The sequence below is a fragment of the Ogataea philodendri genome, assembly GCF_020536065.1.
Source record: "Ogataea philodendri strain CBS6075 chromosome Unknown scaffold4, whole genome shotgun sequence".
In the NCBI taxonomy this organism is placed as follows: Eukaryota; Fungi; Ascomycota; class Pichiomycetes; order Pichiales; family Pichiaceae; genus Ogataea; species Ogataea philodendri.
This window is the reverse complement of record NW_025763821.1, coordinates 39,990-55,104: the sequence shown is the minus strand read 5'-3', so window position 1 is coordinate 55,104 and position 15,115 is coordinate 39,990. Positions and strand designations below refer to the sequence as shown.

Here is a 15,115-nt window from a genome sequence, read left to right as displayed (position 1 = left end):
CGAGTCGGTCCATTTAATCGCCCATAAGGAGTTGCTGCTGCTGCTGCTGCTTTTCCTTCTTCTTCTTCTTCTTCTCCTTCTTCTTCTCGTGGTCGCTCTTCTTCAAACTGGATGGTGTTGGCGCAGTTTCTGGCTTCTTTGGAGCGGTGTATGCAGCACCGGTTTCCTTGGCAAGGAGGTATTTTTTGTTTTCCTCTTCGTACATGGCTTTCTGCTCTTCATAGAGCTCTTTCCACTTAGCCTTCTCGCTGTCGCTGAGCTCCTTCCATCTCTTGGAGGTCTCCTGTGCGATTTCCGGCTGGGACAGACTGCTTTCCCCAGAAAGCATTCTTTCCTTCACGATGATGTCTCTCATGGCATTGGAGTACAGGAAGAAAGACGTTAAAGGTTTCTTCGGAGCGTTAGGGTCCTTAAGAGCCTTCTTCTTCTTCTTCTCTTCCTTCTTATCGTGCTGCCCGAGATTTGCGAGCATTGGCACCGAGTCGTGACCCACAATCGGCACCATCAGATCCTCAAACAAGGATCTGTCAGTGTTGTTGTTTTCCAACGCGTTGAAGAACAGGAACGTAGCCTTGGACGCGTCGCTGGCGGCCTTTGACAGCTCCACGAGAGCAGACACAAGCTGGATGTTAGGTGGCCGGGTTTTTCACGCGTTTACTTACCGCATCTTTGGCGCTTTTAACCTCGTCAGTCATTTTTTGTTTATCGTGGTGGAAAGAAAAGCAGCGGCGGATTTTTTGGGGGGGCAGCGGGAGACCCCTCTGGCCGGCCGTCTTAATTCGCGCACACCGGGGACCATGCACGCGCGATGAAAAAAAAACATTTGAAATAAATAAATAAAATTAAATAGACCGTTTGCGCCACTTGATGCATGGAGACGCAAATGTCGCAACTTAGGCGGTCTGTCTCGGATTCCAAGAAATTGGAGACCACCGCGTCCAAAGTTGCCACCTCCTCGAGATTTTCGTGGTGGTTCACCTCCTCGAACGAAGCCTCTACCTACAATTACCAGAAATATGCAGGTTCCCAGTATTTCCTTTTTGGCGGCCGATTGTTGGGGCTTAAGCCAGCCAACATGTACCGTTTTTTTGTTCTGTTGGTCGAGATCATTATCATTATAATTCCGCTGCCTGTTTACATTGTTTTTGAGGCTTCATACACTTGGAACGTGATCTCCCCCGCCCTAATATTTATTTTCTGTTATCTGTGGTGTCTAACAATGGCCAGTTTCGTTAGAGCCGCATTCCAGGATCCGGGGTTTCTTCCCAAAAACGTTCACATGGTGGACAACGTCACGTACAACGGGATCCCCTGGGAATACTACAGTCCCGCCGTGGTTGACGGGCCGTCCTCCAAAATAGAACTAAAATATTGCACTGCCTGCTTCATATGGCGACCGATCCGATCTTCGCACTGCTCGCGGTGCAACGCCTGTATCTACAACATGGACCATCACTGTGTGTGGCTCTCGAACTGTGTGGGCCAACGCAACTACTGGCACTTTCTCAACTTTTTGATCTTTACCGTTTTATTGTGTGCATTTGTATGTGCGCAAACCGGCTACCGAATCTCAAGACAGCCGGTGAGCGAGACGCCGATGTCGCTGTTTCTGCTGATCTACGCGGCTATTTGCTCACTCTATCCGGCTCTACTGCTCTTCTACCACCTCTGCCTGGGGATCACAGGGATCACCACCAGAGAGTACCTCAACACGGATAAGACCGAAAATAGGTGCTTTTTGCAAGACGTTTGCCGGAACCCGTTCAATTCTGGCAATTGGGCCCGCAACTGGACCCGCCAGTGGTTCCGTCCACGCGGACTTAGCACCTTGCCGTTGCGCCAGCCATATACCCCCACCGACACCCGCTTCCACCAGGTCGTGATAGGCTCGCTGACGTAAGCGCTGACTTGCATGCCGCCCCGGCTCCTTTCTTTTTCGCGCGATCCGAGCTCCACCGCCACCTTTTTTTTTTTTTTTTTATTTAACAGCAGCACAGGACGCAAATTCTTCAACTGGATCAAAGCCATGAAGGTGTTCACGTCTACGCAGTTTTACAACTACTCGTGGGATTACGTCAGCGCTGCCAACTGGTGCAAGTATCCGAACGAGCTAAGCACGCACGTTGTTGGTGTGGACGTTCTAAGACGGGAGTTCGACGCCACAAAGGGTACGCTAACGACAGAGCGATTGATCACATGCAAACAACCAATTCCAAGGTGGCTGACGTTCCTTGTTGGGGGCCAGGACAAGTCGTTCGTGCGCGAGGTTTCTGTGATTGACAGGAATCAGAAAACGTTGACGATGCGGTCTTGCAATCTGACAATGTGTCGGCTACTTAAAGTGTACGAGACCGTTTTGTACCGGCCGGATCCTGTTTCGCCTGTGTCGCGGACACGGTTCGAGCAGGTTGCGGAGATCACGGCGTTTGCGTCGTTGCGTCAGCTGTGCGAGAAGCTGGAAGACTGGTCTGTTGAGCGGTTTGGACAGAATGCCAGTAAAGGAAAGCTCGGGTTCGACTCTGTGCTGAAAAATTTAGAAGAGCAATGGATTGGGATCAGCGATAAGACCCAAAACCTGCTTGAGGAGGTGAACGAAAAGACCTCCGAGGTCATAACCGAGGTGAACCAAAAAACAGGAGCCTTGGCCAAGGCCTTTGGCTGGAAAAATTAACATACATCCAACACGAGACGCACATCATAGTATTATAGAGCATATATAAACGTGTTGATGACGATCATAGGGAAGTCTTCTTTGCTTTGCGTAGTTTTCTCATGTCTGGCGGCTTTTCTATCCCCAGCTGGGCCCGGAGGTGGTCCACGTCGTGGTCCAGAATGTTCTCCCAGTAAACGTTGATCAACGGCTTGCACGAGGCGCTATTCTTCAAAGCCCACGGATAGTAGATGTTGAGCAGACGCGAGCGCTGCGACTTTTTGATCGGGATCGGCGCAAACAGTGCCCCCATCCCGGCAAACGGGATCTTGAGGTTGAGGAACTCAAACAGCTTGAGTGCGATCTCGCCCTCCCGCACGATCGGCAGCCCCGTGATCGCGTGGTAGAAGTCGTGGCACTGCCGGTACCGCTGGAAAATGAACGCGAGCTCCTCGTCGTCAATGAACCGCACAGGCTCCCGTGTGTCGGGAGACACCCCCTCCATGTCGAGCCAGCTGACGTAAGCACGTGCAAGCGAGTTTTCCGGGTACTTGCGCAGCTCGTCCAGACGGAGCGAGTCCGATGTGATGTTGGGCCGCTCTTTGAGTATCTGGCGGCCAACTGGGTCGTTCAACATCTGGACCTTGAGCTGGTTGAGAAAGTATGGCAATGCGGTGGATTCTCCCAGAGCAACAATGAACTCGTTTCTTTCGGGGTGCAGGTACGCGCCTGCGGCAGAGCCAACGAACAGAGCGGCCTTCTCGACCGGATGCAGTGGGACGTGGTTCGGATAGTTTGGTTCTGGCCGCTGGTACAATGGGACCTTCTTTTTCGGAGGAGCCTTGGTTTGCACGGCGTCGGTCTCGAACTGGTCAGCCAGCGATATGCTGCGGTACAATTGGGACCCGGCGGCAAGCGCGACGCTGAGAAATTGGCGCGTAGTCACCAAATCGGGCCGTTTCACCAGTGGCATGATATCCCGATGAATATAAAATTGATGGAAATAATTAAAAGCTAAATATTTTGGTCAATATTTCATGTCGCTAACCCGGTGTTTTAGAACTCCCCGTCTCAACAACAGGTTTTCCAAGCTCTGCGTCTTGAAACTAGCCAGGTCTGTTCCCTGGATCAGCCCTTGTAGTCCTACCACGCGTCCTGTCTCGACGCCGTCCTTGTATGTGAGCACACACGGTAACACCTTGATCTGGAGCTTGACTGCCAAAAACGGAGCATTGAGCGCCTCGATCTTGTAGAAGTGCGTGTCGTAGTACTTCGAGGCCAGCTCGCGCAACGCCTGGTCCACCAGTTTGCACGTCTGGAACTCTGGGTTGTGGAAAAAGATCACAACGTTGCGGGTCCCGGTGGTCTTGCGCATGAGTTCTCCTTCGTCTGTGATTTCCTGGTACGCGTCCTGGGCGTTCTTTGCATGTCGCACCTCCTTCGCAAGTTCCTCCATCCGCTGCTCACGGTACTGGACGAGATAGTCGTCCATCTCATCCTCGAGCTCGCGCAGTGACTCCGAATCAGACATAAGAAAAGAATGTTTTTTCGCACGCCAAATTTCTCCCGTGTTGATACCCAATTTTGGTTTTTAGTTATCTGGATTAATTATTTTTGAAACAACATGGCTTCCCGAATCAAGTATCTTCGACGGCGAACGGACAACACATCTTCGAAGTCTCCTGTTAACCAGCCTCCAAAGGACTCTCCTGAGTACATCAACAGTCTCGTCTCGCAATTGTTCGGTCCAAACCACGACTCGCTTCCCGCTCTCACCTCTTCGCCTAATTTGGACCCTGAACTGTACGCCCTTCTGGGTCTCATTCTACGCCAGTTTGTCACAGGATGGTACAAGAACGTGTCCTTTGACGAGAACGAAGAGTTCATGAACGAAATCATCGCCCTAACCGCACACATGACACGCGATATTCAACAGCGATGTCTCAGGGTGAATTGGGGCCAGCTGTTCTTCGACGACTTGTTTATCCTGCTTGATAGACATCTTCAGGCATTGAGAGAAACACAGATCAGATCAGGAACAAAGTATAGCCGCGATGATACAAACGAAACATTGGCCAACTACCTCATCCTGAACGGTCATTTTGCTGTTCAAATCGACGACCCGCAACTCGAAAGCCAGTATCGCTTGGTGCTGTCCAAGAAAATGCTGCAACTGCTTCTGCCCAGCGAAGAACTGCACTCAAAGCTGAGTATGATGTTTGTGGAAACCATCTTTTCTGATCTGCTTCTAAAAAACATCGTGGAGAACCTTTCTGATAACTTTATGTTGTGGAACCTGACAAGATCCATAAGCGAGTCTGTTGCCAAACACCCTTCCGAAAACAGACCTTTGTTTGAAAAATTGATCGGACTAAGTCGCAGACTGGGCCATATTATTGCATATTGTACGTCTGTGTTTTCCATAAAAGTTGTGCCTGAAACCTCAATCATCCAGTATGCAGTTTTCCCGTTTTCCGACCACTTGGTCCATTTCAGTGAAAGACACCCAATCTTGAGTTTCCAGATTGCATCGGCGTTCCACATACTGGACAAGTCTGCAAAATTCAACCATCTGTGCAACAATGTTCTGAATAATCTGATATACAACAGAGTCCTAACAGACTCTGTGTTGGGGCGGTGCGTTCGTGGACTGCGACACATGCTATTCCCCACGGATGGGCCGTTCAATACGGCTCCAAGATATGTTCCTGAGACACGACAGGAACTGGACCAGATCAAACTGGCTGCTCAAACTGCTCTCAACAAGGTCGTGAGCCACCCGTACCTGGACACATCGTCTTTTGTGGACTCATTTGAGTACAAGCTGATCAACAAGTCGCTGATATGGAGTGTTCTCGATCTGGTCCTTTGCAATATTTTCCCCGAACTAACACAGTCCACCGAACAAGACGAATAGTTTAATGACGCCTCAGAATCTTTTTGAAAAGCCTTCGTAGTTTTGCTAAGAACACCTTAAACCGTCTTCTTTTCACCACCACCTCCTCCTCAGACTCAAGCAAGCTGGGAGGATAACTGTTCATCAAAGAATTAACCAGCCCAGAAAACCTCTGGTCTTCTTTCAACAGATACCGATTCACTCTCAAAGTGTCCTCCGATTGGCCAACAGAGTTCCTCAAAACAACCATGTTGTGTCTGAACAGTTCAGAGTCCTCCACGAGCGACTCCTCATCTGCCGTCACCGACTCTGCTCCTGCAATCGTGGTATCTGTCACAATGTCGGTGATAGACTCCAAAAGCGGGTCTGACGCGGCGGTGTAGAAACTCTGAACTTCGTCGTCAACACTGAACGCAAGCGAGTGCGCCAAGGACGTTGATCTCGTGACGGTCTCCATGCTACTAAACAAAATAGGGCCAACTCTCAGAAAGGGGGTCACTAGTTTCTGTTTACTGCCAGAAAATAAGGGCCCGAATCCCACAAAAAACGGTCACGTGCAAGATACACAGGGTTGGATGCCCTCGGGGTGATTGAAAAAAAAAATTTACATAGCGTATTTTTTTCATCAAGTAGGTGAGAAAGAAGCATCCCTTGCAGACAATCCTACCATGCAAATCTTCGTCAAGACCCTGACCGGTAAGACTATCACCCTCGAGGTGGAGTCTTCCGACACCATCGACAACGTTAAGTCCAAGATCCAAGACAAGGAAGGAATTCCACCTGACCAGCAAAGACTTATCTTCGCTGGTAAGCAGCTCGAGGACGGCAGAACTCTTTCTGACTACAACATCCAGAAGGAGTCTACCTTGCACTTGGTGCTGAGACTCAGAGGTGGTGGTAAGAAGAGAAAGAAGAAGGTCTACACCACCCCAAAGAAGATCAAGCACAAGCACAAGAAGGTCAAGCTCGCTGTGTTGTCTTACTACTCCGTTGACGACGACGGAAAGGTTGAGAGAACCAGAAGAGAGTGTCCATCTGCTACCTGTGGTGCTGGTATCTTCATGGCTAACATGCAAGACAGACAGTACTGCGGTAAGTGTCACACCACCTTCAAGTTGAAATAGAGCTGTCTTGGTTCTAGTTCTATGGTGTTGTAAGCTAGAGAATCTCCATATAGTGTTTTAATAGTATTACTTCACCAATTTTTTTTGTAAGCCCAACATGAAATAAATGTGGTGCTTGGAATCAATACAGGTTTCAAATTACGTAATTTACATTTTCCCCCAGAATACGATAAGCTAGCAACGGAATGGGACAGCAAATTTCAAGAACTAGCAGTGTCGAGGCGCGCGATCTACCGCCAAATACCACGCACATCACCTCGTTGCCGAAAACGAGTCTCTCGCGGTCGACTGCGGTATCGTCCTCTGGAAAATGGCGCAAGTTGACAGGGCTGCTTCGAAGAAGGCGAGGTTCCAGTTTCCATGCCGAGCCAGCACGGATGGTCAGCACGAGTCTGCTCTCTCCTGCACAGTCTTCTGTCGACGCTCTGCGAAACGCATCCAGTAACCAGGTCAGCGACGTGGAGTCGGTCGCTCCGGCTCCGACAGAACCCGCACACAACGATCTCCTGGATTCCCAGTTCCGCACGCTGTCGAGTCTCTTGGAGAACGTCACCATGAGCACGCTACGCCGTCTGATCAACGTTGGAGACAGCTACTATGGCGAAAGAATGTATCCTGAACAGAACATCGAGGGCAGCACAGATACCGATTTCGCAAGTTTTGTTCAGGGCCTCAATTCTGGCGACCTTTTACAACAGTCGCTTGGCACCCAGCTGGACATGGGACGCACTCTCAGTTTTTTCAGAGCTTTCCGCTTCGACGACAGCTCCCAACTGGGATATAATTCAACTTTGCACGAATTCGAAAGACTGGTCCCTGTACTAATTGTGGGGGTGGTGGGGCTCACCGACCCGGATTCGCAGTCAGACCAGCACCGCTCCTGGGTGATCATTGTGATGGCCCACCACTACTCGGTTTCGGATCCTGTGTTGGGATCAATGGCCGTTTTCATCGGGCTTTTGGCCAGCTACGTCGCCAGCACTAGCAATATCACTTTGGAAGGCCACTCAGATTACTCGGATACCCGCGTAAGCACATTCAGAGACTCTCTCTATCGCATCTTCAGGGGCAGAAAGCTCTCGCAAACTGTACTGGACGAACACACCGAGTCTGTGTTTGAACTACAAAATACTAACGATAGATGTCCGATCTGTCTGGTCGATTACGAATCGGGTGATCAGGGCCGTCGCCTTGATTGTTGTCACGAGTTCCACAAGGACTGTGTGGATCAGTGGCTTCTGAACGATAATACCTGTCCAATATGCCGGAGCCGTGCTATAAGTACAGAAATGGACTTTTAACTATTTAAGATCTGCCCTAGCTTACCTCCATAGTTATTGAGAATTCGGTTGGGGGTTTCCGGGAACTGGCTGATACTGCTTGCCGCGATACTGCCGACCTCTGCCAGGTTTCGCACCTTGAGCATGGCTTCTGAGCAGGTGTCATTCATGCTCATGTAGGTAGCAAGCAATCCGGCAGCTATGGCAGCAGACATTGAGGTGCCGGACTTGCGGGTCACCAGGTCTGGTCCCGGAGACAGCGTGGCCACCCCGACTCCGTCGCCAAACACGTCTACACAGGGGCCCCAGTTCGTGAAGAAGGTCAGGTTGTCGCTGTACGGCTCGATCGAGCCAATTGTGAGACCGTGTTCGAAAGCAGCGGGGGAGTAGTCGCACGCGTTGCCGTGGAAGTTCCCCGCCGCAGAGACGACCGCAAACCCGCGCTCCACCAGCTGCGACAAGGCAGAATGGAAGATCTCATTGCGTTCGGTCACCATCGCCAGCAAAACCACCCCAGGAACCTCATTATCGTGTATCATTTTGATTGCTTCAAGAACAGAAGACAGTTTGCCGACTCCAGTTTCGTCAAGCACCCGGTAATCAACCAGAGTGCATTTCTTGCTCACTCCAAACATCTCTGAGCCAACCAACCCAGCTAGTGCTGTTCCGTGGCCGTTAGGATCACCATACGTGCCGTCCTTGACCAGGTTGGCGCCGAGTCGAGCTCGCGAGTTCAGGTCAGGGTGGTCCAGCTTGATCCCGGTGTCCACGACATAGGCGCTCACGTTTGCGCCGGCCGCCGGCTCGTACGTGTAATCCATCAGCTGGCGCCGATTGACGTTGCCGAGCTGCGAGATTCGCACTAGGTGTTTTGGGGCAAACTCCTCCACGCCGGAGATTTGCACCGGGCGGTCCAGGCTGATCCGCTTGACGGCCTTGTCAAAGAAGGCCGACTTGACAAAGTTGATGTTGAACGCGCCGTGGCACAGCTTGACGTGTCCAATGTCGTAGCACTTGTGCTCACCCGCCAACAACTGCCCGTATCTAGTTTCGAAGGAACGCTGGTCCTCGGTAGAGTCCAGCTCCAGAATCAGGTTCACGAGGTCCATGCCTCGACAAACAACAGCAAACACCAGCACCAGAAAGAGTCTCATGCGTTTTAGACGAAATATTGCGTCCCCAGAGATACGTCTGGCTGCGAAGCCGCACAGCCAGGGTTCACCACTCCTCGAACTGGATGTCGTTTTCGTACGTGAGGAACTCGTCGTCATCGTCGTCCTCTTCGTTGTCATCGTTGTTGTCCACCGTGCCAGTCTCGTCCTGTTGGACCGGCGGGTTGGTGCTTTTTCCGGTGCGCTGCTTGTATTTCTCGCGCCGAACTTCACTTTCTGTGACTTCAAACTCACGGTACTTAGCAAGATATATCTTTAGTGTCTCCGCGTAGTTCTCAAAACCCAATGAGTACATAGCAAACAGGATGTCTTCGCCGTTCAAAGTCTTGCGTTTCTCAATGGAACATTTTTCTGCTGCCTGCGAGGTGATGAAAGAGATAAACTCAGAAACACACTCCTGCATGCACTGTTTGGCCTGTTTGGACAATTTTCCCTGTGGAGGTAGGGCATCGCGCATTACTCTCCCCACGTTCGCAATAGGCAGCCATCTGTCTTGCTCTCTGATGTTCATACTCGCCAAAGAAAGTTCCCGGTGTTATCGAATTTAAGAGAGACACAAGCAGTACCAGTCACTCGAATTCAACAGCTGTGGTAAGAATAACCTTTTTGTATGGAACAGGAATGTTTGTGGACCCAAAGAAGAGCTTTCTAGTATGTTGTGGAAACTCCGAGTACAATAGATCTGGAGTAGTCTGGCTGCTACCAAAACAATGCAAGTTTAAAATTTTATCTAGTGCGCGAGATCCACCCCACCGATCATGGGTGCGAAAGTGGGGGACCCAGACCCCCAGTAGTTGGCGCAAAGCGGTGCTATGTATAGGTATGCTAGTCGTTGCGAATGATCAGGTCCACGTCGCACGAGTTGTTGCGAATGTACTCTCCGTTCACCATGTCGTTGTGGTCTGTTCGAGCCTCTGCCTCCTCTCTGGTGCTGCTGATTCCTGCCTCCAGATGCCGTTTAATAATGCGCTCTCTGATTTGGTCCAGATTCGCTGCCACCATCCATCGCGTGTCCACGAGCTTACTGATCACGTTCCACGGCTCTTTTTCCAAACAAACGTAGTTTCCTTCCACCAAAATCACCTTTTTTTCCGGAGAGATCTTAATGGCGTCGTTCACCGGGTCTTTCAGCTTGTGGTCAAAACTGGGCGCGTAGATCATCTCGCTAGGATGAGCCTTGATCCGCCGCACAAGCTCAACCAGCTTCTGCGCATCAAAGGTAAACTCTGCCCCTCGGCGAGCCACCATCAATTGCGGGTCGTCCATCCCCATCAGCTCCTTCATCGAGTAGTGGAACCCGTCCTGCGGAACCACCAGCCCAATTGGCCGGCCGTGCCGTGAATTGAAGCGGTCAATAATGATGTTGGTAACAGACGTCTTGCCACTTCCAGGCGACCCACAAACCGCCACAATCACCCGCTCCCCCGCACTTTTCTTTTCGTATAGCTCGTCGAGCAGGTCGACTAATCGCTCAATATCAGAAGCAGCGATCTCTTTCATTTTCGGAACATCTTCACCCGCGCTGGAAAATTGTCTGTTAACCATAACATTTGAGCAATCCCTTTCTTGCAAGCGTGCACTCCTCACACCAGAAAGATAATCTCTCAGCTGGAGCCACCACTTGAGTTTCTCTTGGTAGCTCAGAGACACGAGCCCCGAGGTGCTGGGAATCACAAACACATCACAGCCCTCCAGTTGGATCTCCTGTCTCCCCCACCGGAACTCCTTCAGCGCTTGGACCTGACCAATGTTTTTCAGAACGTGCTCCCAAATCCCCTTGCCAACAAAACAGGCCACCATTGGCCGGTACTCTTTTAATTCTGCACACAGTCGGGGAACGTTTTCCTTGATCTCCTGTTTGGTTAGCTGGCTGGCGTTCTGTGTCGGCCGCAAAACAAGATCCGTGAACCCAATGCCATATTTCACCAGACCCCAGTCGTCTTGGGCCGAGCACGGATGCGCATATTTGCCGTCAGTCGCCACACGCAGTATCTGCGACTCGTTGAACAGCTTCCAGAACAAGTTCGTCGGGTGCGCATAGTGGTGCTGCGCAGAGGACGACCGGATCGAGGGATTGTAGCCGATGAACACCACACTCAGATCTGGCTGGAGCGACGGGTTCAGATCGGCGAGTTTTGGCAAGGGAGGTAATTCGCCGGACTTTCTTCTGCTCCGGAGCACTGTCTTGCTCACTTTCTCAGTGTACTTGTACTTCTCAAGCATCACAGCAAGCAATCCTAAAAGACTGGATAATTGTTACAAATTTAGTATAATCTTTCACTCGGGAGAGTCCCGTGCAAGGATGTTTTGGAGCAAAGGAGCAGACCAACATTTAGCCACAAAAGCTCGTCGATTGAGCCGTATACAAAACAGAAAACGGTTCACCGTAAGTGCGAACATGCTTGTCCCTGGAAACCGACCAACCTGAAACCAAAAAAGCACATGTAACGCTCGAATGCCGCGTCCCACCCCCTTCCAGTCAGCCCCACCTTACGTTGGTGCGCTCTGTGTGACCCGACATCGAAATTCCCTCAACATCAGTGTCTCCTGACGCAGCTTCATCTGCAATCCTGCGAGTCGCTATTCTGTCGGAAACACCAAAGACAGATTCCGCCTGCAGGTCGTGCACCTCCTTACACGGATAAGATAAATAGTGTTATTTTTCGTAAGATAAACTTATGTCTCTTTTGGTAGTCGGATCTGGAGTGTTTGGGCTCTCCACTGCCATTGAGGCCGCTCGCAAAGGCTATTCTGTGGTGGCTATTGATAAGCATTCTGTTCCGTCACCGTACTCTGCCGCTTATGATTTCAACAAGATCATTCGCAGCGAGTACGACTCACCAATGTACGCCAAGATGAGCTTGGATGCGATGGATATCTGGACTTCCGACCCGAAGTTTTCAAAAACCTACTTTGAGTGTGGCCGGCTGTCAATTTGTCCGACGTCCAACGCTGGCAGACGGAAGTTCGACGACACGTCGATAGAGGTGCTCACACAGCTCGGCAAGGCTGACAAAATCCGCAAGTACACGGACGGAGAAACGCTGAAAAAGGACCTGGAGTGTCTTAAAGACTGCGAGTTCTCGGAAAATGATGTCTACGTGTACAACGGCAGAGCGGGATTTGCACACGCTGCGAATGCTCTGAAGGCTGCGTACGAAATAGCCACAGATCTGGGAGTCAAATTTGTGTTTGGTGAGGCAGGAGAAGCTACTAAGATAATTGAGGAGGATGGAAAATCGTACGTGTTGACCAAGTCAGGCGCAAAGTACACCGCAGATCGGATCCTTGTCACCTGTGGAGCCAGTACCGGCTACGTGATCAACATGGGAGGAATCCAATCTGCTTCAGGTGTGTTTGTTACACATGTTCAGTTGACCCCTGAAGAAGCTAAAAAAATGCAGGACATTCCGATTATCTTTGATGCTGGACTAGGCTACTTTTTCCCACCCGATCTTGAGAAACGGCTTGTCAAGATCTGTGTTTCCGGAACGGCAGCCGCTCATACGGTCGACAACCCGCACGCACAGGGCAAAGTCTCGCTTCCTCGGTACAAAAAAGATTCTCCAACAGACACGATTCCGAAACATATGACTTTGCAGGCCAGAAAGCTTTTGGGCAGGTACTTTCCAGAGCTGGCTGCGAAGCCTTTTGTTGATAGCAAGACGTGCTGGCTAGCGGACAGTTCCAATTCGGATTTTATCATAGATAAGGTGCCAGATTACAAAAACGTGTATGTGGCTTCAGGGGACTCTGGTCACGGGTTCAAGTTCCTGCCCAATATTGGTCAGTACATTCTCAAGCTATTGGATGGGCAGCTGGATCAGGAAATTGTCCAGAAATGGAAGTGGAGACCCGAGATCGAGGGGGTGGAAAAGTACGAAAAGACAAACTGGAAGCTAACCAAGGAATTACTCGATTTTAACAAAATTGACTTTGTGGAGGAATCCACAGGAGACAGCTTGTCATAGATAAGACATATGCAGAACTATCCAATAGAAAGTAGCAGAATAGGATGCCCTGATAACGCCATAGATTTCATTTCCGCTCATTGTCCCGCCGATAGCATCATGTCCGGTGTTTCTGCGGCTGCGCTATCATGACGGAAATTTCTTATCAATTTCCCGATTTGGAATCTAGTATAAAAAAGGAGCCGTGGCTAGAATTGGGACGACATTTGAGCAAAATACATGGCTGGCGTTTCAGACTCTGCTGGAGAGAAGATCTCTGCTGTTTTACCTCAAGATGATAGGAAATGGTACCAAAGACCAAACTTGAGAAAGCTCAACTTTCTGATTATGAACTTCATTCTCTATGCAGCTGCCATCGGGTACGATTCTGCACTGACAAATGCTGTTCAGGCCCTGCCTCAATGGCAGGAGTTTATGGATAATCCGACTGGAACCTGGCTTGGATTCATCAACGCTTGTCCTTTTATTGGCACATGTGCAATTATCTTCTTTGTTCCTTACTTTTGTGACAGATTTGGACGGAAAATTGTCATTTTTGCTACCTCGTTTTTGATCTGGGTTGGAGCCATTGTGGCAGCTTCTGCAAAAAACCATGTCTCCTACATTATGGGAAGAGTCATGATTGGATTCTCATTTGCTTGTAATTACGCTGCTTCGTTGTATATCAATGAAATGGCGTACCCAACGACCAGAGGAAAGTTTTCTGCTGCTTACCACTCAATGTTTTTCTTTGGGTCTCTGATGGTGGCCTGGATCGTTTTTGGTACCAGATCTCTGCCAAACAGAAACAGTTGGAGAATTCCACTGGCGCTACAGGCGTTCCTTCCAACGGCTCTTATGCCCTCCCTGATCATGTCTCCTGAATCTCCTAGATGGCTGGCCTCTAGAGGAAGAATCAGCGAAGCAAGAGAAATTCTATTGAAGTACCATGCAAATTACGAAGAGGAATACGTTCCTCTTGTTGACTTGGAGATGGCAGAAATTGTGGCAGCCATTGAAGCACAGAAAGCTAACAACGCAGTCACCTGGAAATCTCTTGTGGCGACTCCAGGAAACAGAAGAAGAATGTTCATCGGATGCTTTACTACCCTGTGTAACGCCTGGTGCGGCCTGGGTATCGTCTCGTCTTATCTCTCCACTGTGCTGAAGTCGGTTGGTATCACCAGTGTTCTGCAACAGACACTGATCAATGGTTTCCTACAACTGTGGAACTGGCTCTGCGCAATTACTGGTGTGCTATTGGTTGATAAACTAGGTAGACGGACTTTGTTTCTGATCTCGATGATTGGACTATTCATCTTCTATATTCCATTGACTGCGATCACTGCCGTGTACCAGGAACAGGGAAAGAACATTGGTCAGGCCATCATTGTGTTTATTTTTCTCTGCTACGGGTTCAACGATATTGCGTTCACCCCGCTGGTTACGTCGTACCCTGCAGAGCTCTGGCCTCAGGCTACCAGATCCAAAGGTATGTTCTCTGCCATGTTTGTTCTGAACGCCGCTACGTTCTTCAACATCTTTGTCAACAGTATCGCTCTTAACGCGCTCCACTGGAAATACTACTGTGTTTACCTTGGAGTGCAGGTCGTTATGATCATCGTTATTTATTTCACCTTCCCTGAAACCAAGGGCCACTCGCTGGAAGAAATTGCCCTGATTTTCGACAAGGACGAGATTACTCAAAACACGCTCGGAGGTATCCAGGTTATCAAGCCTAGCGGAGAGAACGGAAAGATTGCCGCAGTGGTTTCGGTCACGGAAGTCCCTGCTAGCTCGGAAAATATCTCACTAGTCTAATGCAGATTCTTGCCTCCTTTAAAAATTGTTATAATCACTTTTTTCTTCTTATCAGCAAACCTTATCAATCAGTAGCATATTACAGGTGGCATGTACGTTTTTGCGCTTATCAATGCACCCCCAAAATTTCCTATTTTGTATTCAGGAAATTTTGATTGAAAATCCACACCTTGAAAAGCGGAGTTGCCTAATCTGTAAAAGTTGCCCGAGTCATCAGTATAA

At 49.8% G+C, this 15,115-nt stretch overlaps 13 protein-coding genes across 13 annotated transcripts; 6 read left to right on the top strand and 7 right to left on the bottom strand.

Annotated features, from left to right (window-relative positions):
• Positions 1 to 13: 13 nt before the first annotated feature.
• OGAPHI_000916 (uncharacterized protein) lies at positions 14 to 695 on the bottom strand (the record flags this gene model as incomplete). Its single annotated transcript, XM_046209063.1, has 2 exons — positions 14 to 592; positions 663 to 695. The coding sequence occupies 2 exons, from the start codon at positions 693 to 695 to the stop codon at positions 14 to 16; spliced, it is 612 nt and encodes a 203-aa protein (XP_046063826.1).
• Positions 696 to 2,026: 1,331 nt separating this feature from the next.
• Positions 2,027 to 2,671, top strand: OGAPHI_000915 (uncharacterized protein; the record flags this gene model as incomplete). Its single annotated transcript, XM_046209062.1, has 1 exon — positions 2,027 to 2,671. The coding sequence occupies one exon, from the start codon at positions 2,027 to 2,029 to the stop codon at positions 2,669 to 2,671; it is 645 nt and encodes a 214-aa protein (XP_046063825.1).
• Positions 2,672 to 2,735: 64 nt separating this feature from the next.
• OGAPHI_000914 (uncharacterized protein) lies at positions 2,736 to 3,623 on the bottom strand (the record flags this gene model as incomplete). The annotated part of the gene is made up of 1 exon (XM_046209061.1): positions 2,736 to 3,623. The coding sequence occupies one exon, from the start codon at positions 3,621 to 3,623 to the stop codon at positions 2,736 to 2,738; it is 888 nt and encodes a 295-aa protein (XP_046063824.1).
• A 54-nt stretch (positions 3,624 to 3,677) lies between these two features.
• On the bottom strand, positions 3,678 to 4,181 carry OGAPHI_000913 (uncharacterized protein; the record flags this gene model as incomplete). The annotated part of the gene is made up of 1 exon (XM_046209060.1): positions 3,678 to 4,181. The coding sequence occupies one exon, from the start codon at positions 4,179 to 4,181 to the stop codon at positions 3,678 to 3,680; it is 504 nt and encodes a 167-aa protein (XP_046063823.1).
• A 93-nt stretch (positions 4,182 to 4,274) lies between these two features.
• On the top strand, positions 4,275 to 5,567 carry OGAPHI_000912 (uncharacterized protein; the record flags this gene model as incomplete). Its single annotated transcript, XM_046209059.1, has 1 exon — positions 4,275 to 5,567. One exon carries the CDS (start codon positions 4,275 to 4,277, stop codon positions 5,565 to 5,567), a length of 1,293 nt encoding a protein of 430 aa, XP_046063822.1.
• Position 5,568: 1 nt separating this feature from the next.
• OGAPHI_000910 (uncharacterized protein) lies at positions 5,569 to 7,226 on the bottom strand (the record flags this gene model as incomplete). Its single annotated transcript, XM_046209057.1, has 3 exons — positions 5,569 to 6,051; positions 6,155 to 6,588; positions 6,905 to 7,226. 3 exons carry the CDS (start codon positions 7,224 to 7,226, stop codon positions 5,569 to 5,571), a joined length of 1,239 nt encoding a protein of 412 aa, XP_046063820.1.
• Positions 6,215 to 6,670, top strand: OGAPHI_000911 (uncharacterized protein; the record flags this gene model as incomplete). The annotated part of the gene is made up of 1 exon (XM_046209058.1): positions 6,215 to 6,670. The coding sequence occupies one exon, from the start codon at positions 6,215 to 6,217 to the stop codon at positions 6,668 to 6,670; it is 456 nt and encodes a 151-aa protein (XP_046063821.1).
• Positions 6,856 to 7,971, top strand: OGAPHI_000909 (uncharacterized protein; the record flags this gene model as incomplete). Its single annotated transcript, XM_046209056.1, has 1 exon — positions 6,856 to 7,971. The coding sequence occupies one exon, from the start codon at positions 6,856 to 6,858 to the stop codon at positions 7,969 to 7,971; it is 1,116 nt and encodes a 371-aa protein (XP_046063819.1).
• Positions 7,968 to 9,104, bottom strand: OGAPHI_000908 (uncharacterized protein; the record flags this gene model as incomplete). Its single annotated transcript, XM_046209055.1, has 1 exon — positions 7,968 to 9,104. One exon carries the CDS (start codon positions 9,102 to 9,104, stop codon positions 7,968 to 7,970), a length of 1,137 nt encoding a protein of 378 aa, XP_046063818.1.
• A 64-nt stretch (positions 9,105 to 9,168) lies between these two features.
• On the bottom strand, positions 9,169 to 9,633 carry OGAPHI_000907 (uncharacterized protein; the record flags this gene model as incomplete). The annotated part of the gene is made up of 1 exon (XM_046209053.1): positions 9,169 to 9,633. The coding sequence occupies one exon, from the start codon at positions 9,631 to 9,633 to the stop codon at positions 9,169 to 9,171; it is 465 nt and encodes a 154-aa protein (XP_046063817.1).
• A 314-nt stretch (positions 9,634 to 9,947) lies between these two features.
• OGAPHI_000906 (uncharacterized protein) lies at positions 9,948 to 11,345 on the bottom strand (the record flags this gene model as incomplete). Its single annotated transcript, XM_046209052.1, has 1 exon — positions 9,948 to 11,345. One exon carries the CDS (start codon positions 11,343 to 11,345, stop codon positions 9,948 to 9,950), a length of 1,398 nt encoding a protein of 465 aa, XP_046063816.1.
• Positions 11,346 to 11,800: 455 nt separating this feature from the next.
• On the top strand, positions 11,801 to 13,093 carry OGAPHI_000905 (uncharacterized protein; the record flags this gene model as incomplete). Its single annotated transcript, XM_046209051.1, has 1 exon — positions 11,801 to 13,093. One exon carries the CDS (start codon positions 11,801 to 11,803, stop codon positions 13,091 to 13,093), a length of 1,293 nt encoding a protein of 430 aa, XP_046063815.1.
• A 219-nt stretch (positions 13,094 to 13,312) lies between these two features.
• OGAPHI_000904 (uncharacterized protein) lies at positions 13,313 to 14,893 on the top strand (the record flags this gene model as incomplete). Its single annotated transcript, XM_046209050.1, has 1 exon — positions 13,313 to 14,893. The coding sequence occupies one exon, from the start codon at positions 13,313 to 13,315 to the stop codon at positions 14,891 to 14,893; it is 1,581 nt and encodes a 526-aa protein (XP_046063814.1).
• Between the last annotated feature and the right edge of the window lie 222 nt (positions 14,894 to 15,115).